This window comes from Odocoileus virginianus, chromosome 8 (genome assembly GCF_023699985.2).
Source record: "Odocoileus virginianus isolate 20LAN1187 ecotype Illinois chromosome 8, Ovbor_1.2, whole genome shotgun sequence".
Classification (NCBI taxonomy): Eukaryota; Metazoa; Chordata; class Mammalia; order Artiodactyla; family Cervidae; genus Odocoileus; species Odocoileus virginianus.
The window spans coordinates 74,262,197-74,286,172 of NC_069681.1; the positions used below are offsets into that span (position 1 = coordinate 74,262,197).

General features: G+C 42.6%; 1 protein-coding gene across 3 annotated transcripts in view; it reads right to left on the minus strand.

Annotated features, from left to right (window-relative positions):
• Window positions 1-15,108, minus strand: part of FLT3 (fms related receptor tyrosine kinase 3) — a 78,200-nt gene extending 63,092 nt beyond the window's left edge. Inside the window, exon 1 of one of the 3 annotated variants that reach the window (XM_020882206.2) lies at window positions 14,929-15,108. Coding sequence is in view for 1 of the 3 variants with exons in the window: in XM_070471721.1 (XP_070327822.1) it covers window positions 4,246-4,288 (43 nt within the window). In the remaining 2 variants the exon portion in view is untranslated. Of the gene's footprint in view, window positions 1-4,245; window positions 4,607-14,928 lie in introns of those variants that run through there. The other 2 variants (XM_070471721.1, XM_070471722.1) reach the window with 2 other exon arrangements.
• Between the last annotated feature and the right edge of the window lie 8,868 nt (window positions 15,109-23,976).

Consider the following 23,976-nt stretch of genomic DNA (forward strand, 5'->3'; position numbering starts at 1 on the left):
GATTCCAACTAACGATCATCAGAGGGTTAGTTGGAATCATCAGAGAGGGTTCTGTTATCACTTGAAGGCTTAAGGATGATCTGGCCATAGAGTTAATTCAGTCACATATACGTAAATCTCACAGACCCCCAAACAACAGAAAAACCTTCAGCCATAGAACTATGGCCACCTAAGATGAAGCTAAGACTTTTTTGGAAATCAATATTTGAAAAATAGTAAGATCACAAACTCATCTTGATGAAAACCAAAAGCTTTATTCAGTCTTGTGAAATTCACAAGACTTTGCTATTTTGGAGTGAATAGCAAAGGGTAGAGCATCGTGGCAAGAACAAGCTAAGCAAATTAAAAATGAGGCCAAGCTAGTTTCCAGCCCCTCAATTTCCGTCCCCCAAGTTCTTATTCCTCTCCTCTTCAAAGTCCTTTTCAAAATCAAGAATAATGATAAAATACAATACTTTTGAGATTATTTGTTCTTGTTTTTTTAAACCAAATCAGAATCTTGACCCAAAGATTAAGGCAATATCTGGTGGCTATTTGGAGATTCAGAGAGATCACAATCTTGAACACTGACAAGGGCTCTTGTCACATCGCTTCCTGAGTTTCATCAGAGGATGAAAAAGATGAGGGGAATAAAAGGAATTGCAGAGAAAGTCATGAAGCTGAGCCATCCTGTGGGCTTCTCAATCGAGCAGGGATGCTCTCTGGGGAGGAAAATGCAGCCAACAAATTTGTTCAAAGAACCATTTGGAAAATTGCTTCTTCCTAGAATCTTAAAAAAATAAATGGCCATATTTCATTCTGGAACAGTCCATTTTTAAAATTTCAAATGAAAGAGTCATTTCATTCCCAAAGCCGTTAAATCCAGTAATATCCATGTGTAAGTAGTCTTAGGCAACGAAAATCCTGGGATTCATGCTATCTTCCTTCTACAGATATCTATGGATCATGATAACTGTATGGGAAGATTTAACTAACTGAAAGCAAACTTTGTGCTGAAATGTTTTCTTGGAGAAAGGCAATGACCATGCATTTTTTAAATAGAACTGAATTAACTATTTATATGTACGTTCCCTCGTCCCCATCTTTTTCATCTTTGTACCCTCATGGTGCCTAGCACTGAAATAGGTGTTCAATAAAAGTCTGTCAAATAAATTTCTTTTTCTTCCTGATGCAGGCTCCCTCTTCATCTTTTTCCACCCCCTGGAGTATAAATGTCTTCCTCTCCCATACTTAAGATCTCATTACCTGACTGTTCTTCAGTTAAACAACAGGAAACTTCAACAAGAACGAAATCTTTACTGATAACTAAAGGGTTAATGAAAGTGCCTTTTTAGTTATAAAAAGTGGAGCCAAGTAGTTAATAATGAAACCTAAGAGGATAATTTATTATAGATCCATTCAAAATAACCAAGAAGAAATGAACAGCCAGTCTAAACTTGTAGGATGGCATGGATTAGAATGAGGCTTTTAGGACTAAAGGGAATCTTAACACCAGGTCTGGTGTCCCTATCCAATCCAAACTTTACCGAGCATCCCTTCTGTCTACCTCCTTCTGAGTTGGTCCCCCTTAGGCTACCAGGTCACAGGCAAACAAAGTAAGATAAGCAGCAAGATCAAAGGATGTCAACTAAATGTGGAGGTCAAAGCTCTGAATATGAATTTCCCAACACTAATGAGAGTAACAGTTACCACAGTTACTGAGATCCTGAAATCTTCTTCCTAGCCATGATCAGTACAGAATGCAATTAGGGCCATGAAGAGTCTGTGTCCATTCTTTAAGCACTACCTAGAAAACCTCATCATTCTTCTTGAAGGTAGAGCTTACAGTATAATGGAAATGGGAATCGCATCTGACAATTCAAGGTAGTTAGAGCTTTTTTAACATTTAAAGTCCTTGTTTTTTAGCCTCTCACTTTATGTTGCTTCATTCAAGGAAATCTGGCAAGTCTTGGCAAAGATGTGCCAAGGAGCTCCATATGCTGCTAATGGGAAGGTAAACTGGTGCAACCACTTCAGAAAACTGCTGGACAGTATCTACCAAAACTAACATATGCCTCTCTCTATAATCTAGGAATTTGATTCGAGGGTATCATCCAAAGAGAAATGAGTGTTTCTACCCCCAAACATGTAAAAGAGTATTCACAGCAGTGTTATTACTCTTCACTACACAAAATTGGAGATACATACAATGTTCTTCAACAATAGAATGGATAGATTGCATAGTCTAGTCATACTAAGGAAATAGCACCTAGCAATTGGAAAAAAAACGAAAACAAAAAAACACAGTTATTAAGAACAAAGTTGAATCTCATAATCACAGCGCTGAGTGAAAGAAACTAACATTTAAAAAACACATAATAATGATTTGGTTTACATGTAGTTCAAAAAAACAGGAAAAAACCATGGAATCAATAGTCAGAATAGTAAATGTGACTAAACCAGTGTGATTCTAATAAAATTCACACCACTTTTTTTCCTCTCTAAAAAAAGTCAGAATAGTGGCTACCTCAGGCAAGGGGGTGGTAAATCAGAGGGGGCAGAGTTTGAATTGCTCTGTATCTTTATGAAATAATGATTAGGCAGGTACCTGTGTATAAAAAGGGCTTCCCTGGTGGTTCAGCTGGTCAAGAATCCGCCTGTAATGCGGGAGACCTGGGTTCCATCCCTGGGTTGGGAAGATCACCTGGAGAAAGGAAAGGCTACCCACTCCAGTATTCTGGCCTGGAGAATTCCAGGGACTGTATAGTCCATGGGGTCACAGAGAGTCAGACACAACTGAGTGAGTTTCACTTCACTCACTGTGTATATAAAATCTAATGGAGTTGTACTATTAAGATGTGTGCATATTTGCTATCTGTGAATTATGCCTCATTTAGAAAAATCTGGAGAGAGATGTAGGAATTTCTGAGATTGTCCTGAAATATAAAAGAATTCAATGCAGCTTATATACAGTTGCATGTACTGATGTTTATACTTTCCCAAAGCCTTTGCATGTGACTGAAAAACCCACTTACCACTTCATGTTACACATTAACAGAAAGCGAACTTTTTGTAATAGACTCTGAAAAACATATTGTACTGTACATTTAAAATGTACATATTTACCAATTAACAGAGATGTTTAGGAAATGCAAGATGCTTTTCTACTCTTTTCCCTCATGTTTCATTTTTTTTAACTCTATAATTCTGAATTATTTGAAACAAAAGCTACTGGAAATAATTCCTGCACATCTATACTGCAAGTATTTTCTCCATGGACCACAGAAGATGCAAGACAGACTGACTGCTAGGGTTTGGGAGTTGGAGAAGACACAGTCAGACTCCCTCCCCGGACAGAGCAGGACAGGCGGGCCAGGGGCAGTGAGTAATGGTCCCCCAAGCCTGCAGAACTAGGACATGATCAGAGGCTTCCTAGCCCCCCAAACTCTGCCTCCTTCACCCTAAACGCAAATCAACCCTCTCCTCTTTCCAAACAGATGAACTGGATCTGAAGAGGATTTTTTTTTCCCCCGGTAACAATTATGCTATCCAGATTATTTGGGAACAGTCAGCTGAGTCCTTGAAAAGCCTCTTGGGGTTTAACGCCAGGATAAAAATCGAGTACAAGAGGAGGGGGCAGCGGGTATTTTAAGATGTAAATCCTGTTTGCATAATATTTCCCAAAGTATCTACTCATTGATCCAGTCGACATTCGGCGGGGTGGGGGATCGTTACCCGAGATGACTCGCTTTGGGGAGAACCCGGGCGCCTTTTCCCATTAGAGTTCACTCCCGATATCAAAACCTCAAAAGAAGAGTTGGAGACGCCACCCAGGAGTCTGTGGTACCGGGGTCGGCGCACGCGAGGTCCCGGCCCCCCGGCGCCCAGCTCGGGGCCGCAGACTCGGGCGGCTGGCCCAGAACCCGGGCACGCCGGGCGGGCGGACGGGCGGGGCGGCCCGGGCCCCGCAGACACCGATTCGGCGAGGCCGCCCGCGGGGTCGGGACGGCCGGTGGGGACTGCGGCACCGAGCCCGACCGGCGACGCGAGATCAGCGGGAGAAGAACGCCCGGTGGGCCCGGCTGGGGCCGCGGGTGACTTCAGGGCGAGTCGGGAGGGCGCGGAAGAGGGGAGGGGCGCGGGAGCGAGGGACGGAGCCGGGCGGGGAGGCGCGCGGCGGCGGGGACGGAGGAGGCGCGCGCCCGGTGCCCGTGCCGGGTGGGGGCCGGGGGCCGCGGGGGCTCGAGCGGGCGAGCGGGGCCTTACCGAGCAGCGGCAGCCGGCCGCCCAGGCGCGCCAACGCCGGCATGGCCTCCGGAGCCCGGGGTCCCCAGGCCGCGCCGGCCCAGCCCTGCGATGCCGCCCTCCGCGGCGCGCCCCGCGCTGCAGGTGGCTCGCTTAAGGATGCGCGTCACCGACCGCAAATTCCCTCGGACTGGTGCAAAGTGGAAAGGGGGGGAGCATCCCTCTCCCCACCCGCAGGGGCTGTGCCGGGGCGCCGGTGCCTGGCGCAGCGCTGCGGCCGAGCCCACGTGCCCGCCGTGGTCCGCAGCCCGCGCTCCGCCGCGCCCGATGCTCCCCAACTGTGGCGGGGGAGACTGGGCGCGGTTCCACCCGGGAGGTCGCGGGGGCTCGGCGGCCCCCGACCGGGGAGGAGGCACGACCGGAGCTGCCTACTCCCCCACCCACCCCGCCGGGAGTCCCGGAACCCTCTCGATGAGCGTGGGGACAACTGAAGCCAGCCACCGTCCACCTCGGTCGGGAGGGGTTTGAGGCCGCAGGATGGGCGCTACAGCCGCGCGGCACGCGGACGCCCCAGGCTGGCGCGCGGGCGAGCCGAGGGTCGCGGTCCACGCTGGGTGGATCCTAACTGCGGACCCACGTTCTTTGTGTCCCCCACCCCACTCCATCTCCTAGGATGCCTAGGATGCAGTCCACAGCGGCAGCAAGAAAAACAGGCTCGGTTTCAATGTCAACCAAGGCAATCAGGGAAGCTAAACACCAGCCATAGAAACAAAAGCAAAACACAGGTCATCTCGGGCTTTGATTTCTGCACTCATAATTCTTGTTCTTCGTTGCATAATATTTCTACTTGAAATTATTTACTTTGCAATAAGTTGAAGATTGGAAATCCCGGGTTGTCAGCTCTGAGTCTTCCCTTAACCAGCCCTTGACCTTCACAAAGCCACTCATCCTCTCTGAGAGTTACCCCACCCGCCACCCCCGCACCCACCCCTTGCTCACCAGTAATGGAGCGGAATGGACCACGCGGCTTATAATGTCTCCAAGTTCTAGCAATTCCACGCTTTTCATTATTTCAATCATGTTCTAATCAAGCGTGATAATTGACATGTGCATTCTTGGCCATACAGTCCTTTTCCTCAGCTGTAGTCTAGAGTAGGAAAATTTTCTCACCTAGAGCATGACAGAAACTTGAAACGTGGTGCAGCCACTGTGGAAAACAGCGTGACAGTTTCTCCAAAAATTAAAAATAGAATTACCATATGATCCAGCAATTGCAATGCTGGGTGTATACCCAAAAGAAATGAAAGCAGGGTGATGAAAAGATGGTCTGCACAACCATATTCTGGGAACATTTTTAACAAAACCCAAAAGATGGAAGCAACGCACACGTCCATCAAAGATGAATGGATAAACAAAATCCAGTGAATGGATAAAAATGGTATATACATACAATTGGGACATCCCTGGTGGCTCAGGGTAAAGAATCCGCCTGCCAATGCAGGAGACCCGAGTTTGACCCCTGATCTGGGACGATTCCCCTGGAGAAGAAAATGGCAACCCACTCCAGTATTCTTGCCTGGAGAACCTCATGGAACCTGGCGTGCTACAATCTATGAGGTGGTAAAGAGTCAGACATGACTTAGTGACTGAACAACAACAACATAATACAGCTAGGATCTTATTCAGCTTTAAAAAGGAAAGACATTCTTTTTTTTTTTTTTTTTTTTAGGAAAGACATTCTGACACATGCTACAACATGGATGAACTTTGAGGGCATGTTAAGTGCAATAAGCCAGCGACAAAAACAGAAACACAGATTCTACCTGTATGAGTTCCCTAAAGCAGTCAAATTGTTGAGGCAGGAAGAACAGCTGGGTTGGGGTCAGGGGTTGGGGAGATGGGAAATGGAGAGTTATTGTGTGGTGGGGACAGAGTTTCAGTTTTGCAAGATGAAGAGAGTTCTGGAGATTGGTTGCACAACAGTGTGCATGTATTTAACACAATTGTACATGTAAAAATGGTTAAGATAGTAGCTTTTATGTTATGTGCATTTTACCACAATTGAAAGTTAAAAAAAAATTTTAAAGCATCTACCTTCGGTAAGACACAACTAGAGAAAGAGACATTAAGTTCAGTGAGACATGAACAAATAAAAGTGGTGAAGCAGGCTTGGATGGGAAGAAGAGTGGGCTAGCAAGCCTTCCAGTTGCCAAGATCCAAGGCATTACCTTTATAGCTTGATCACTGCCTTCAAGGAAACTGATGGTTATAAGTTTGCAACAGATCTGCTTGGGTGGAGCACTGTTCAAGGATACAAAATCAAATCAATAGTGCTGCTTTGCCAAAGAATCTTAGATACAAAGCAGAAAACTGTAAGAATGGAAGTGAGAGAAACATAAATGGCTTCTTTGAACTCCTGATTCTCCCTGGAAATTGCTGGAGAAACATAATTCTAGAAAGAGCAAGTTTTATAGACTGAAAATCTTGGAGTATGAGGTATAGTCTAACACTTTAAATTTTTTTAATTTTAAATTTTTTTTAATTTAGTTTACTGAAGTATAGTTGATTTGCAGTGCTGCTTTAATTTCTGCTGTACAACAAAGTGGTTCAGGTATACATACATATATATGTATATGTTCTTTTCCATTATGACTTATCACAGGATGTGGAATATAGTTCCCTGGGCTATACAATAGGATCTTGTTGTTTATCTCTTCTGCATATAGTGGTTTGCACCCGGTAATCCCAACCTCCCAATCCACCCCTCCCTCTTCCCCCTCCCCCTAGGCTAACATGTAGAAGGTGAGGTGATGCCAGTCGATCATTTCCGGAAGTGTGCCCAGAGCTCTGTCTAGTATGATACCTAATTTATTTGTCACAGTGACACTCAAGGAAGCTAGTCCGACATTATCCGGAGTCCTAGATTGCACAATTAGTCATGCACAGCGTTGTATAAAATTTTGGTTCCAGATCCTGTGGCCTGAAGCAACCAGGAGGAATGAAAGAAGGGAGAAACAGGAGGAGAGGAGAGTGAGCTGGTTTCTGGGTTGAGTGGAGGGTGTTGCACTGGCCCTTTGTTGTTGTTTAGTAGCTAAGTCAGGTCTGACTCTTCTCGACCCCGTGGACTGTAGCTCACCAGGCTCCTCTGTTCATGGGATTTTCCAGGCAAGGATGCTGGAGTGGATTATTGTTTCTTTCTCCAGGGGATCTTGCAGACCCAGGGATCAAACTCACATCTTCTGCTTGGCTGGTGGATTCTTTACCACTGAGACACCAGAGAAGCCCATACTGGCCCTACAGAGAATCTATTTTATCAGGATTCTTATCACCATAATGCTTAGCTACACATAGCTATGCTGCACAGTAGTCCTTCATCTCGTGAGTATCTTTCCAACTCTTAAATTACACTAATCTCTCTCTCTCCTCAAAAACTGCGACATATTCTCAGTGACTATAGGTGAAATGCCTTGGTGAAATGCCTTCAGTCAGTCAGTCAGTTCAGTCGCTCAGTCGTGTCCGACTCTTTGCGACCCCATGAATCGCAGCACGCCAGGCCTCCCTGTCCATCACAAACTCCCAGAGGTTACTCAAACTCATGTCCATCGAGTTGATGGTGCCATTCAGCCATCTCACCCTCTGTCGTCCCCTTCTTCTGCCCCCAACCCCTCCCAGCATCAGGGTCTTTTCCAATGAGTCAGCTCTTCACATGAGGTGGCCAAAATATTGGAGTTTCAGTTTCAGCATCAGTCCTTCCAATGAACACCCAGGACTGATCTCCTTTAGGATGGACTGGTTGGATCTCCTTGCAGTCCAAGGGACTCTCAAGAGTCTTTCCCCAACACCACAGTTCAAAAGCATCAATTCTTCAGCACTCAGCTTTCTTCACAGTCCAATTCTCACATCCATACATGACCACTGGGAAAACCATAGCCTTGAGCAATGGCACTTTAAAAATACAAAGTGCTGTGGTTTGCTGAAAATAAGGGACAAACAGAAGGAATGTTGGAACAGGATTCCTGTGAATTCAGTTGAAATATCGACTACATATAGTACAGTTTTACTTGTCTTTTATCAATAGAGAATTCAAACCCACCAACTGGCAAAATCTGCCAATACCAAACATTAGCAAGAATTTGAATCAATGGGTAACTTTTGTCCACTGCTAGCAGGAGTCTAAATTGGTATAAACACTTTGGACAATAATTAGCCATCGATTACTGATGTTGAGCATCTGCACATCTTACACTGAAGTTTCACCCCGGATATACATATACCTTAGAGAAAGTTTGTACACATATACTGGGAGGTATGACAAGAGTGTTCATTGCATGATCATTTCTAATGTCAAAAACTTGGAGACAATCCAAATGCCTGCTAACGAAAAGATAAAGTGGAGTCTATTCATCTAACGTACTGATCGTATACCAGTAAAAATGAATGAACTACGGTTACAAGAAATGGCATGGATGAATCTCAAAAGCATCATGTTGAGAGGGAGAGAAAGCAGGTCATAGAGTAATAAAGGCAAACCAAGCAATATTCTCTTTAGGAATATACTCATAAGGGATATAAAGAAAGTGAAGGAATAGCTGTCAGGATTAGACATCCCTGGTGGTACAGTGGATAAAAATCTGCCTGCCAATGCAGGGAACACAGGTTTGATTCCTGGTCCGGGAAGATCCCTCATGTTTCTGTACAACAAAGGGCCACAGCTGATGAGGCTGGAGCTCGTAGAACCTGTGCTCCCCAACAAGGGCAGCCACCACAGTGAGAAATCCTCACATCTCAACAAGGAGTAGCCCTGCTCAGTTACTAGAGAAAAGACCACCTACCAACGAAGACCCAGCATGGCCAAAAATAAAAAAGTCAGAATAACGTTTACCCCTAGAATGGGGTGAAAAGAGATTTCATTAGTTATTGGCAATACTCTATTGCTTTTTACCTTTTGTGATGGATGCTGGATATTCATTTTCTTCTTCTTCTTTAAAATATAATTTTTATTCACTATAGCAGTGAATAATATATTTCATAGTAAAAGAAAACTCATCTAAGGTGTCAGTTTGACACATTTCCACCTATGAAAAAATCTTATCTAAACAAACAAAAATTATTTTAAGGGTTTAAAACCCCATTAAAATTCAACTACCACTTTATAGGAAACACATGGGACAATGCAACATGGTAAACAATGACACAAGGATATAGTCAGAAAATTCTGGACCCTAGTGAACTTTATAAAACAAATAACCTGGTTTCATCAACAAAAATTTGTAAGAAAAAAGAGAGTTTGAGGCATGACCTATAGTTTAAAAGAAAACAAACATAATATCAAACAATTGAAGTGTGCAATGTGAAGATTTTATTTGACTTCTGATTTAAGCAAAGTGAAAAATATATAGAGAATAATCAAGTAAATGTGCCCATAGATTTTATCTTTGATATTAAATAATCATTATTTAAAATTTTACTGTGCACTAAATGATATTGTATGTACTTTTAAAATAGTTCCTATCTTTGTATAAGTGTCTATGAAATACTTATGGATAAAATGACATAAAATGGAGATATTGAGGGAAGAATAGAAAATGACAGCCAATGAATACAGGATTTCTTTTTGGGATGATGAAAATGTTCTAAAATCAGATTATGGCAATGGTTGCGTAATGCTGTAAGTATACTAAAAACCATTGACTTGTGCGCTGAGTAGGCAAACTATAAGACATGTCAATTAGTTCTCAAAAAAAGCTGCTTTAAAATGATATAAAGCCTGAGATTTTCTTCAAAGTAATTTGACGTGGGGGATTTGAGTGGAGGAATCAAACTGACCCTGGGAGACTAACATCAAGCCTGATAGTTAAGTAAACTCATTATACTCCTTTTAGAAATTTTCTATAATAAAAAGATTTGGGGGAGCGTGGAAAACTTTGAAATCATGGATCAGTGAAGTCATCCTGAATGTGCAGAAGCTAACTATTCTTCCTTAGATGTCATCAGCTACTCTTTGCTGTCATGTTACTGACCCACCTGAATGAGATGACCTAGAGCATAACCCTGGGAACTGTTTCCAAGATTCAAACAGAGGAACTGCAAAACCCTGACAGCAGTATTTTGTGATAGCTGTTTAGGTCTAAGATGATCTAAATAATCATCTTCTTACAGTTCTTGACAACAGATAATGTATTCGCTTATTAAGGCTGCTGTAACAAAGTACCACAAACCGAATGGCTTAAACAGCAAATAGTTATTGTCTCACGGTTCTGGAGGCAAGAGATTCAAGATGAAGATGGGGGTAGGTTGCCTTTCGAGAGCTGTATGGGGGAATCTGCCCCATGCCTCGTGCTCCTAGCTTCTGGGGCTTTAGCGGCAATCTTTGGCATTCCTTGGCTTCTCCTGCACCACCTTGCTCTCTGTCTTCATCTTCCCATCTTCACTTCTTCCTCTGTGTGTCTGTCTCTGTGTTCAGATTTCCCCTTTTTTATGAGGACACCAGTCATCCTGGATGAGAATCCAGCTGAATGACCTCATTGTAACTTGACTACCTCTGTAAAGAACTTACTTCCATATAAGGTCACATTCTGAGATAAGGGGGCTAGAACTCCAAAATATTTTGGGGTCGGGGGAGGGAGGATGCAATTTAATGAACAAGAGAGAGATTTTGAAATCAACTGTTGCTATTGTTCAGTCCCTCAGTCATGTCTGACTCTTTGTGACCCCATGGTCTGCAGCACACCAGGCTTTCCTCTCCTTCACCATCTTCCGGAGCTTGCTCAAACTCATGCCCATTGAGTTAGTGATGCCATCCAGGCATCCCATCCTCTGTCGTCCCCTTGTCTTCCTGCCCTCAATCTTTCCCAGCATCAGGGTCTTTTCCAATGAGTCTTCTCTTTGCATCAGGTGGCCAAAGTACTGGAGCTTCAGCTTCAGCATCAGTCCGTCCAATGAATATTCAGGGTTGATTTCCTTTAGGATTGATGGTTTGGTCTCCTTTGAAATCAATGCCTAGAAATGAATGCATATGATTCCTCTACAGATCAGTTGTTAACTGCTTTGTTAAATAGATTTCAAATTGATATTTTGTTTTGCAAAGAGATATAATCTGGATAACTTGGAAGTTAACACAAAAATGGGAACAATTAAAAATTATGCTTGCATAAAAACCAGATCCTAGTGTAAAGCACAGGGAACTATACTCTCTATCCTATAATAGATTGTAATGGAAAAGAATGTATATACAAGATGTATGCATATATAAAATGTACATATTTTAAATGTACATATATATAAAACTGAATCACTATGTTGTACAGCAGAAATTAGTGCATTCTAAATCAGCTATGTGTGCATACATCCTCAGTTGCATCAGACATATCCGACTATTTGCAACTCTATGACTGTAGCCTGCCAGGCTCCTCTGTCCATGGGACTCTCCAGGCAAGAATACTAGAGCAGTTTGCCATTTCCTTCTCCAGGGCATCTTCCTGACCCAGGGCTCAAACCTGCATTTCCTGTGGTTCCTGTATTTCAGGCAGAATCTTTTTACCACTGAGCCACAGGGGAAGCCCAAATAAACTATACTTCAATTTTTAAAAATTATGCTTTCAAAGAGCTTAAGGTAAGAAGGATACAAAACTATGTAGTATGACCCGTGTAGGCTAAAATAAATATATAATGAAAATAAAAACAAAATTGAAGGAAAGGGGTAGAGTTTTAGCAAACCAAGAACATCTTAACACCCAACTAATTAACATACATTAGACAAATGGAATAGACAGGAGTGGACCTATGGAAAGCAGATTATGAGAGAGGGAACTTGGATCCATTTACATATTAGGGGAGATCAAAAGTGGCTCTATTGTCACAGCCAAGAGGAGAGGACTTGGAGGAGCCACAACCCCGAAGGGGCAAGGAAAATAAGGGGACTGATTGGGGGGGGAGGACAGGATAGCACCCTAGCCCCTCCCCCTAGGGAACCAGAGAAAGAGGACCTCAGGAAGGGTGAAGACAGGGAGGCCCGGTCAGCGTGCCTATATGCTAAGTTGCTTCAGTCGCGTCCAACTCTGCAACGTCATGCGCTGTAGCCCGCCAGGCTCCTCTGTCCGTGGAATTATCCAGGCAAGAATACTGGAGTGGGTTGCCATGCCCTCCTCCAGGCTGTTCAGTGTAGGCTGGCCCAAAGCCTAGCAGTGGAATTTTCAGATATTAAAATAGGACTTGTTTTTCTTTCTTTTTAAAATTTAATTAATTAAATTAATTAATTTTGTTTTGCCTGCCCCACTTGGCTTGCAGGGTTTGTCATGGTCTTAGCGAGGGTTGGGAAAGAATTTCCAGAAGTGAGGCAGAAAGAGAGAACAGTTTATTAGAGTGGGAGACGCTGTTAGAACAGCGAGCCGGCTTGAGGGAGAGCTGACACCTTTTGCGGGCTCATAGCCAATCTTTCCTGGAGAAGGAAATGGCAGCCCACTGCAGTATTCTTGCCTGGAGAATCTCATGGACAGAGGAGCCTGACGGGTTACAGTCCATGGGGTCGCAAAGAGTCAGACACGACTGAGCTACTAACACACACACACACACACACACACAGCCAATTTTTATAGCCTCAAGACAGAGAAAATTCCTATTGGAAGGGTGGCATTAGGTAATTGGTTAGGATGGTATATGGTGGGTGATAGAGTGGGTATTTTACCTAATATGACATCAGGAGACTGGCTGGTTTAGATCAGGAGGCTCATGGCAACTGTTGCTATGGAGCTTGGTTAATTCTGGAAATTGTTGTCCTCTGACCTTGGTATAAGGCTCCAAACTTGTGACCTTGGCATAGGGCTCTACGTGGTTCTTGGCTCCCCAACCAGGGACTGAACCCCGGCTGTGGCAGTGAACGTGCTGAGTCCTAACTACTGGACCACCAGGGAATTCCCAAAAGGGACTTGCTTTTCTTGTCCACAGAGCTCAGGAGTAACAGAGTTGGCAGTTTCATTGGGTCCTACACTCCCATCCAGATAGAAAAGCAGAAGGTTCTGATAAGAAGAAACTGAGAATCAAAAAGACAATTAACAAGTACTGGTGAGGATGTAGAGAAATCAGAACACTCCTACAGTGCTGGTGGGTTGGAAAATGGTGCAGCTGCTTTGGGAAGCAGGCTGGCAGTTTCTTATAAGATTAAACACAAATTAATGCTAGTGGTAAAGAACCTACCAACGCAGGAGACTTAAGAGGCACAGGTTCCATCCCTGTGTCAGGCAGATCCCCTAGAGAAAGAAATGGCAACCCGCTCCAGTATTCTTGCCTGAAGAATCCCATGGACAGTGAGGCCTGGTTAGCTACAGTCCAGAGGGTCTTAAAGAGTTAGATAGGGCTGAAGCAACTTAGCATGGCAGTTCCACTCCTAAGTATATACCCAAGAGAAATGAAAATGTGTATCCTTACAAACACTTGTGCATGAATGTTCTTGGCAACAAGAACATAGTGAAAAAGTGAAAGCAACCCAAACGCCCATCACCTGATGAGTGGGAAAACAAAATTTTGGTGTATTCATGCAATGAAATGTTATTTGGCCAGAGAAAAGGAAAGACAGATGCTACATCATGGTGAGCCTTAAAAATAGTAGGCTGAGTGAAAGAAAACAGTCACAAAAGACCACAAATGATGTGATTCCATTAACATGAGTTGTCCAGAATAGGCAAATCAGTACAGACTGAAAGTAGATTAGTGGTTTCCTAGCACTGGGGCAGTTGGGGGTGGGGGGGTAGTCATCATAGATGAACAATGACTGCTAACGGGATCTAAGGTTTCTTTTTGTGGGGTGATAACATTTCTTAACTTAGGTGATGGTGATGACTGCACAGCTCTGGGAATATACTGTAACCACTGATTTGTCCATTTTAAGTGAGTGACTTGGAAGGTTTGGGAATTTTATCTCAGTAAATACATTTTTTAAAACAACAACAAAAAAAAAAAAAAAAAGGAAGAAAGAAACTGAGAATTGCATGCGTGCAAGAGTCAGCAGCAGAAGTAACCTTGGGTTTAAAAAAGGAATCATTTGATTCAGGACCCAACCCAAGTAAGGAAACTTCCCCAGGCATCTCATAGATCCTCAGAGGAAGGGGGCTGAGTGAGAGCTATCCTGGACTGATTTGTATCTCAAGGAGAACAGTAACTAACACACTGCTCTACTGCTATTTTTGCAGAGTTCTGTCCCTCTATTCCACTCACTTTTTGCTTTGTTTTTATTTCTCTAGTAGTTTCTCGAGGTAAAACATTTAAAGCTATTAAAATATGTTTGGTAACAACTTTAGTTAACAGTAAAGCTCGTGGTGTTGTTCTCTGTTCCTCCGTGGGTCTGGGTGATGAGAGGGGAGGGCAGATAGGTAATGCTGGAAGAAAAGAAACACTGTTTTGCAGAGGAATAAAAAGAGTGGCCCCTGCTCAGAACCAAGAAGTTGATGGAGGAGAGGGGGATGCTAATTAGTTCTGGGTTTCTCATTCTTCCTACACAAACCTGTTCATCCGCGGTCTTTGTGCTGCTCCCTGCCTACCTGGGGCTCTTTGGGATTTATCTTTCTCCACTCTTATCAACTCCCAGGTGAAATCTGTTAGTTTCTATTCTTCAGACTTCTCTGAGGTGATAATACAGTTCATTAGGTGGTAATTAGCCAGTTAATCTGCTAATGTCTTATTAACTACAGCCACTGTCTTTGAATTGCTTACCTCTCAGATAAAACCTTCTTAACCCTCTTTGTCAGCTCCTCCTCCCCTGCCTTCTTCCTCTCCTCAAATGCTGGTGTTCCACTGTGTTAAATCCTTCTGTCTCCATTCTGCCCTCCTGGTCTGCTCATCTATTTCCAGCACCGTCTTGACGCCAAAGATTCAGGTTATCTGTAATTAGATAATATGAGAGACAGTGTATTAAAAAGCAGAGACAGTACTTTGCCAACAAAGGTCCATCTAGTTAAAGCTTTGTTTTTTCCATTAGTCATGTATGGACGTGAGAGTTGGACCATAAAGAAAGCTGAGCGCCAAAGAATTGATGCTTTTGAGCTATGGTGTTGGAGAAGACTCCCGAGAGTGCCTTGGACTGCAAGGAGATCCATCAATCAATCCTAAAAGAAATCAACTCTGATTATTCATTGGAAGGACTGATGCTGAAACTGAACCTCCAATACTTTGGCCACCTGACTCATTGGAAAAAAAAACCCTGATGCTGGGAAAGATTGAAGGCAGGAGGAGAAGGGGATGACAGAGGATGAGATGGTGGGATGGCATCATCGACTCAATGGACACAAGCTTGAGCAAACTCTGGGAGTTGGTGAAGGTCAGGGAAGCCTGGTGTGCTGCAGTCCCTAGTGTCCAGAGTCGGACATGACTGAGCAACAACAATCTGTAGTTATACCTGCCTCACCCATTTTCAAAATAATCAAAATGTGCTGCCAGAGTCACCTGTCACTCTCATAGGAACTTCTTTTAAATCTTTACATTCAGCTTGTCATCTTATCTATTGATAGATTAGGAGCTGGGTCCTAAATATGTTTTCACTATGTTCCCTCCCTCCATTCTACCTTGAGTTGCCGATCATTTTCACAACTGTCTTACCCAGATTGTTATAGTCACCCCAATACCATCATCCCTGTCTCCTTCCTACTAGGATCACAATGGCCTTTCTAAAACTTTGTTTCCATAAAGCCAAGGATGATGATGCCACATTTTGTGTCACAATGTATTACTATTCGGCAGCCTTCATAGAGATGGTGGATTCAGACAGGAGTCATCAGTGGATGCTAAAGCAGGAGGTAGGTATTTGACATGGAATAGAAGAATGTTACAGTCAGAATACCTCCCTACAAAATACCAATCAATTACAGAGTGGTGACTCTATAGCAGGGAAAACTAGCAGACACCAACTTGACCAGGTGATCAAAGTTAATATCACCTACAGCAACGGATCAACATGGAATGTCTTTTGATGCCTGCACTGAGGAGAACACAGTCATTTCTGTGGTGCTCCTTCCAAGAATGAATCATATAGACACATATAGAGACTAGTCCCTAAGCACACTGCTTTGTAGGGTGTTTACAGACATCTTCCTATATAAACAAGGATACAAAACCTCCAATTCAGGAAACCAGCATTAGTACAAACACGGCCAAGCTTTCACAGATATCTTTCAGATTTTATCTACCACAATATCTCTTTTCCTTTCTGGTCCAGGGTCCTATTCAGGAATACATGTTACACTTCACTGTTATATTCCTTCAGGCTCTTTAGCTGTTTGAACAATTCCTTGGTCTGCTTTGGGGGCACTACAAACCAGGGTGTTCAGGGACTAGTCTCTCTCTGTGTGTCTATAAAGAGAGCATGAATACAACAGAATAAATGCAAAAAAATATTAACTGGAGAATCTTGGTGAAGAAGATATAGGAATTGTTTTTACTATTCAGAAAATTTTTCTGTGAATTTGGAATTATTTCAAAATAAACAATTTTTTAAAAGGAAATTTCTTGTATTCCATATGTGCTTTTTCTTTCCTCTGACCTGCAACATGGACAGGACTGTAATTGCATTTTGGTGGTGCAGATAAAGACGGCATTGGGACATCACCGGTGAGTGAGTGGATAAGAATCTGCCTGCCAATGCAGGGTACACGGGTTAGATCCCTGCTCCAGGAAAATTCCACATGCCACAGAGCGGATCAACGGGGACACCACAGCTAGGGAGCCAGTTCTCTGGAGCCCAGGAGCCACAACCACAGAAGCCTCCATACCCTAGGGCCTGTGCTCTGCAACAAGAGAAGCCACCACAAGAAGTCCACGCACTGCAACGAGGCAGCAGCCCCCGCTCACCCCAACTAAAGAAAAGCCTGCGCAGCAACAAAGACTGTCCCACAGTCAAAATAAATCAATCTTTTTTAATGGCATCCTAGGGATGTGGAGCCACATATGGAAGGTATTTGGGATTCAGAAGGGAACCCAGAAAGCCTGGGTGACATATGTAACTCTACCATGCTGAGGAGAGAAATGAACTTTGATGTACTTAATCCACTGTATCTGGGAGTCTCTTGGTAACAACAGCCTTGCCTGTACCCTGTTTTTATTCCCACCACTATTCCATATAACCCAGAGTAACAGTCATAGTAAACTAGACCATTATGTTCTACCTGGTGTCCACGACCCATACTTGATGCTGTTTCTGTCCAGAGTGAACCATCTCCCCTTCTCATCCTTTCCCTTGTCACTTCCAGTCTGCCGAACCCTTTCTTTCCATCTAGATTTGCCCTGGACTGCCCACTCTATCCGGAGAAGGCAATGGCGCCCCACTCCAGTACTCTTGCCTGGAAAATCCCATGGATGGAGGAGCCTGGAAGGCTGCAGTCCATGGGGTTGCTAAGAGTCGGACACGACTGAGCGACTTCACTTTCACGTTTCACTTTCATGCATTGGAGAAGGAAATGGCAACCCACTCCAGTGTTCTTGCCTGGAGAATCCCAGGGACGAGGGAGCCTGGTGGGCTGCCGTCTATGGGGTCGCACAGAGTCGGACACGACTGAAGCGACTTAGCAGCAGCAGCAGCCCCACTCTATCAGCCCCGCCTCACCCCTGCTGTGAGTTCCGTATGTGTGTGCATGCTCAGTCGTATCTGAATCTTTGTGACTCCATGGACCGTAGCCGGCCAGGTTCCTCAGTCCATGGGATTCTCCAGGCAAGAATATTGGAGTGGGTTGCCATGCCCTCCTCCAGGTGATCTTCTCGACCCAGGGATGGAACCCACATCTTTTGTATCTCCTGCATTGGCAGGCAGGTTCTTTACCACTAGCGCCACCTGGGAAGCCCATCTGTAAGTATTAGGATTATACATAATCTGGAGGTGATTTAAAGTGCACAGGAGGGGGATGCATGTAGGTTATATGCAAATGCCAAGCCATTTTATGTAAGAAAGTTGAGCATCCTTGAAATTTGGTGTCCTCGAGGGTCTTGAAACCAACCCCCAGGGATGTGGAGGGATGATGGTGTGGTGGAGCCTGGACCACCACATTCTCCTAGTTCCTCGTTGCTACTTCCGCACTATTACCTCCATTTTTACCTCTTTTAAAAAGAGCATCCTTTTTCTAGAAAGAGTATATATGTTTAATACCAAAAAGATTGGAAAGGGCACACTCATACACAAATACCTGTAAGTATCAACTAGTAACTACTAACAATTTGATGTTTGTCCATCCAGATTTTTCTCTGTGCATGTATGTTGCTGTTGTTTGGTCACTAAGTCGCGTCTGACTCTTTTGTGACCCTATGGACTGTATGTATCCTGCCAGGCTCCTCAGTCCATGGGATTTCCCAGGCAAGAGTACTGGAGTGGGTTGCCATTTTCATCTCCAGCATGTATATATACATAGACTTTAAAAGTTAAAAATTAATATTTTTAGAAAATAGGATCATCTTATGATACTCTTATAGCTTGTTTTTTTAATCAAATGCTATCCATGTTGATTTTTCTACAAAATTACTTATTATAGTTAGAAATTCCATCACATGGATGAATCATTGTTCATGTAATCGATCAATGTCTTGGGGCATTTACAGCTATTTTTATTTTAACAAATATTTAGTTATGTTTGCAAATTTGGGGACTTAATTTTTTGAAGTTTTTGAGCTCAACTTACAAATCTTATTTTATTTATAAATCTAATATAGTTTGTTTTAAAATTTAAAACACTTTTTACTTTTTCTTGGTTAATAATTATGTTATAAATTGAAATTATTACTATAATTTATTATTAAATCTCTCAAATATTTAACAGTTTTATCAAATCCTCTTAGACATTTCAAACCATAAGTCACACATTTATTAAATGTATTCCTTTTTAACACCCTAAATGACTAATAAAATCCAATCAAACTTCCTCAGCATTTAAGGGGTATTTACATGAAAAATAAAGCAAAACTTGTAGATTTTAACAATAAAGTTCCCTTAAATACTTAAACTGTGAATAGAAATTTAATTAGTTAAATACTTTTAAGTATGTCACTTAAAGATGTAAATCTGTCAGTCTCTAAAACATATCAAATATCTCAAATCATGAACAAAACATAGAAACTATAACAATGATTACAAAACTTATGACAGCACATATTCAAAAATATTCAAAATTCAAAAATACTCTAATCTGCCTTCGTGTTTTTTTTAACCATCTTAAACCTTATCTGTATACTTTCCCAGAGTTGCAAGTTTACTTATCAGACTAAGAGAAGCTCAGGCTAGCTATCATAGGTACTTAGGATCACAGGCTACTGACTTGGTGTCAGGAGATGTGAACCTGGGGGTACCTTCCAGAATAATTCACCCAGGCCAGTCTTTATTTGGCTGATCACTTCTTCAAATCATGTTTTTGGTTTGGGAGTTTAAATTAAAATCTAGTACATTATGCATTCCTCTCGATCACCGCTACCCTTTTCTAACTGTAACTTCTTACACAACTTTCCATTTCCTAAATCCAGCTGTACCCTCATCCAGTGACTCTGTTCATTCCTCTTCTTTTCTTTCATCTTTTGGCTGTGCCTCACAGCCTGCCTCGGCATCCTAGATCCCTGACCAGTGATCAGACCTGCATTTCCTGAACTGGAAGAGTCCTAACCACTGGACCGTCAGGGAAGTCCTCTCTTCATTTCTCTGCACCTCTCCATCCAACTGCAATCATGGTGATGCATCCCCATCCAACCATCTACCTTCAAAGAACATTGACACCATCGCTGCCAACAACTTTGAAATCAACCAGTACATTTTCATGGTCGTATCTCAACAGCCCTCTACCTTTGAAGTCTTTACATTTCGTTACATCAGTCTAATAGCAGCTTCTAATCATTTCCTGGTCTGCACCTTAATTCAAATCTGAATAGATTTGTGTGATTTGGGGTTAGTCTGGAAAGTGAGCTTCAGCGACTTTTATTTATTTATTTATTTTTTTGAAATATAAAAGTGTTGTATTATAGGGTATTGCCTCAGATTTAGCTGAAGTGTTGCTTATAAGACATATGTCCCATATTATAATTTTTTTTTTTACTTTTTCTTTTCTTTTTTTTTATTTATTTTTTTTCCATTTATTTTTATTAGTTGGAGGCTAATTACTTTACATCATTACAGTAGTTTTTGTCATACATTGAAATGAATTAGCCATGGATTTACATGTATTCCCCATCCCAGTCCCCCCTCCCACCTCCCTCTCCACCCGATCCCTCTGGGTCTTCCCAGTGCACCAGGCCCGAGCACTTGGCTCATGCACCCAACCTGGGCTGGTGATCTGTTTCACCCTAGATAATATACATGTTTCAATGCTGTTCTCTTGAAACATCCCACCCTCGCCTTCTCCCAGAGTCCACAAGTCTGTTCTATACATCTGAGTCTCTTTTTCTGTTTTGCATATAGGGTTATCGTTACCATCTTTCTAAAGTCCATATATATGTGTTAGTATACTGTAATGGTCTTTATCTTTCTGGCTTACTTCGCTCTGTATAATGGGCTCCAGTTTCATCCATCTCATTAGAACTGATTCAAATGAATTCTTTTTAATGGCTGAGTAATATTCCATGGTGTATATGTACCACAGCTTCCTCATCCATTCGTCTGCTGATGGGCATCTGGGTTGCTTCCATGTCCTGGCTATTATAAACAGTGTTCAGCGACTTTTAAAGGAAGGAGGGGGGTGGCCCGGTGGTAAAGAATCCACCTGCCAAGGCAGGAAATGCAAGTTGATCCTAGAGTCAGGAAGGTTACCCTGGAGAAGGGAATGGCTACCCACTCCAGTATTCTTGCCTGGGAAATCCCATGGACAGAGGAACCTGGAGGGCTACAGTCCGTGGGGTCACAAAGACTCAAACACAATTGAGTGCACACACACGCGCGCGCACACACAAACGCGCACACACAAATTAGCCAGGAGGGAATTCCCTGGCAGTCCAGTGATTAGGACTCAGCGCTTTCACTGCTTGGGCCCGGATTCATCCCTGGTCAGGGAACTAAGATCCCAAAAGCCCTACAGCCAAAAAAAAAAAATAAATTAGCCGTGAGATAAACCAAAAAACTGCCTGAAATTTCTTCCAGAAAACAGAAGTGTTAATCATAGTTATCAGTTTGTAACAACCAGAATATTTTCAGTTTCATGTGGTTTTACTTATTAATAACCTAAAGACTGACAGCATTCTCTGCACAGTGGAATTTGAACTCTGAGTCATCAGAGAGTCCCTCTGAAATGTTAAAATTCCTTGATGACACTCTTGTACTTGTATTTTGGTCTCTTGTAAAAATTTGGGGATTTAAAATTCTCCACTGGGGATGAAAAGCAATGTGACTAATGAATTATGAAGTCATTTTAAGAGTTAAAATAGCAAGTAACTTTTAACAACACTTAAACCAATATTACCTTTCTATCAACAAAAATGACTACATTGATTATACATATTTCTGGACCATATAGATCCCACCCCCTTCCCCCTGCCCATACATTCCACCTTCTGTGGTGTCAGTGACATAAATCAGAAGTTTACATTTTGCTAATAGATTGGAGCGCAGTGTACACTTGATAGACTCTAAAAGACCAATAGTACACACAGGCTATTTCTGGATACTTAACAGAGAGGTGCAGGCTTCCTGGGTGGCGCAGTGGTAAAAATCCACCTGCCAATGCGGGAAAGGCAAGAGTCACAGGTTTGATCCCTGGGTCGGAGGATGCCCTGGAGTAGGAAATGGCAACTCACTCCAGTATTCTTGCTTGGAGAACTCCATGGCGAGAAGAACCTGGAGGGCTACAGTCCATGGGGTTGTAAAGAGTTGGACACAGCTGAGCACACATGCATACACACAGCAGAGAGGTTCAGCAAGGGAGTACTAAATGGTCATCTTAAGAGTTAAGTTACTTTCCTTAAGCTAGAGCTATTTGTGTCCTTCTGGTTATAGGCAAAGGAGACTGTGCAAGTATTAAGAGAACTTTAACCAGCCTAGGCTGAGTTTCCAAATCAAAGCAGAGGCTTAAAAGGCTTAGAAGATATAGTGAGTCTTGGCTCTCTCTGCCCACCCCTTCCTTTCTCTTTTTTTCTCTTTTCTCCATTACTCTTTCTCCTTCCTCTATTTTCTTCTCTTTGTTTGTTTTCTCCTTTCTGAAATTAAAAAACCATCTAGAGCTGAGCTGGCCATGAAAGTTGAGGGCAGATACACACACACACACACAACACACACACATATATTTCATCATATCATTACTAGCTCCAAACTTTCCCCCTCAATGACAAAAAATCCCATCCACTCCCCTAGTCAATTACCCAATACTCCCCTAGTCAATTACCCAATACTCCCCTAGTCAATTACCCATTTTTCATCTTTGACATTTTGTTTATGTTTAGCCAGATAGATAAATTTTCTTGGCTTTCAAGTAATTTTTTTACTTTCTGAGAAAAATGTTTGTACATTTCTGGGTTAGGGGTTCAAATTAAATAAGCAGAGAGAATCTTTTTTTAAAAAAAAATATAAATCTAAATTCCCAGAGTTTTTTTTAGTAAACATGGCCAATTTTAAAAATTATTAATAGTTTGGAATTTCTGCATTACAACTCATGATTGTTATGCCATGTGAATTTTTAGAACCATTGTCAAATTTGGGAAAATATCAATGAAATTCCTTTCATAGTAAGCAGTAAGATTTCAGCATCATTTCACTGCATTGGTTCCAGTGTCTCATGTTGTCTAGTTTAGAACCACCAGAGTTTGTATGGAAAAGATGTGTTAGATGTATTAAGAATCAGCCCAATAATAGAAGTGGAAAATGTGTTACTTCACACAAGCCATGCTAGGTTTTGTCCAACAAATGTGGGAATTTTGACAAATTCTATTTTATGCCACTCACACTTTTTAAAATAGTGAATGGTTTGTTTATGCTTGTACCTGTTGCGTTGGTGACGGTGGTCTAGTCGCTAAGTCGTGTCCAACTCTTGGGACCCCGTGGGCTGTAGCCCTCCAGGTTTTTCTGTCCATGAGGTTTCCCAGGCAAGAATCCTGGAGTGGGTAGCCATTTCCTTCTCCAAGGATCTTCCTCACCCAGGGATCAAATCCAGGTCTCCTGCATTGCAGGCAGATTCTTTATCGCTGAGCCGCTTGGGAAACCGTACACATGTAGTATGACTGAACACGTTCCTGACAGGAGAGGACTTCCATTTTGCCCAGGTGCTGATGAAAAGCAAAGCCTCCAGGTTACAATTTCACACGTTTGATGGCTGGAAGAACTTTCTACAGACTAGGCTCTAGCTTTGCATGTTTTCAACCTTGTCTCTCCTCTATTCTCTAGATACTGCATGCTTTGTATTGTAGTATGAACTCTGGTCCTAGATCCTGGTCATGGTTCATGGTGAGTTGGCATGAATAGGTAGGAATCCTCTTAGAAGCCATTCCTATACTCTGGATGATTATCAATTACTTAATTATACATGGAAGTGACTATGAGTCCCATAAACATATTCCACTAAACCCAAACCACACAAGTATCTGCCCAACCCATAATCAACAGGTCTTACTGTATAGCACAGTATTCACTATCCCGTGAAAGTAAAAGTGCTATTCTCTCAGTCACACTCAACTCTTTGCTACCCCAAGGACTATAGTCTGCCAGGCTTCTGTCCATGGAAATCTGCAGGCAAGAATACTGGAATGGGTTATCATGCCCTTCAGGGGATCATCTTGACCCAGGGATCAAACCCAGGTCTCCTGCATTGTGGGCAGATTCTT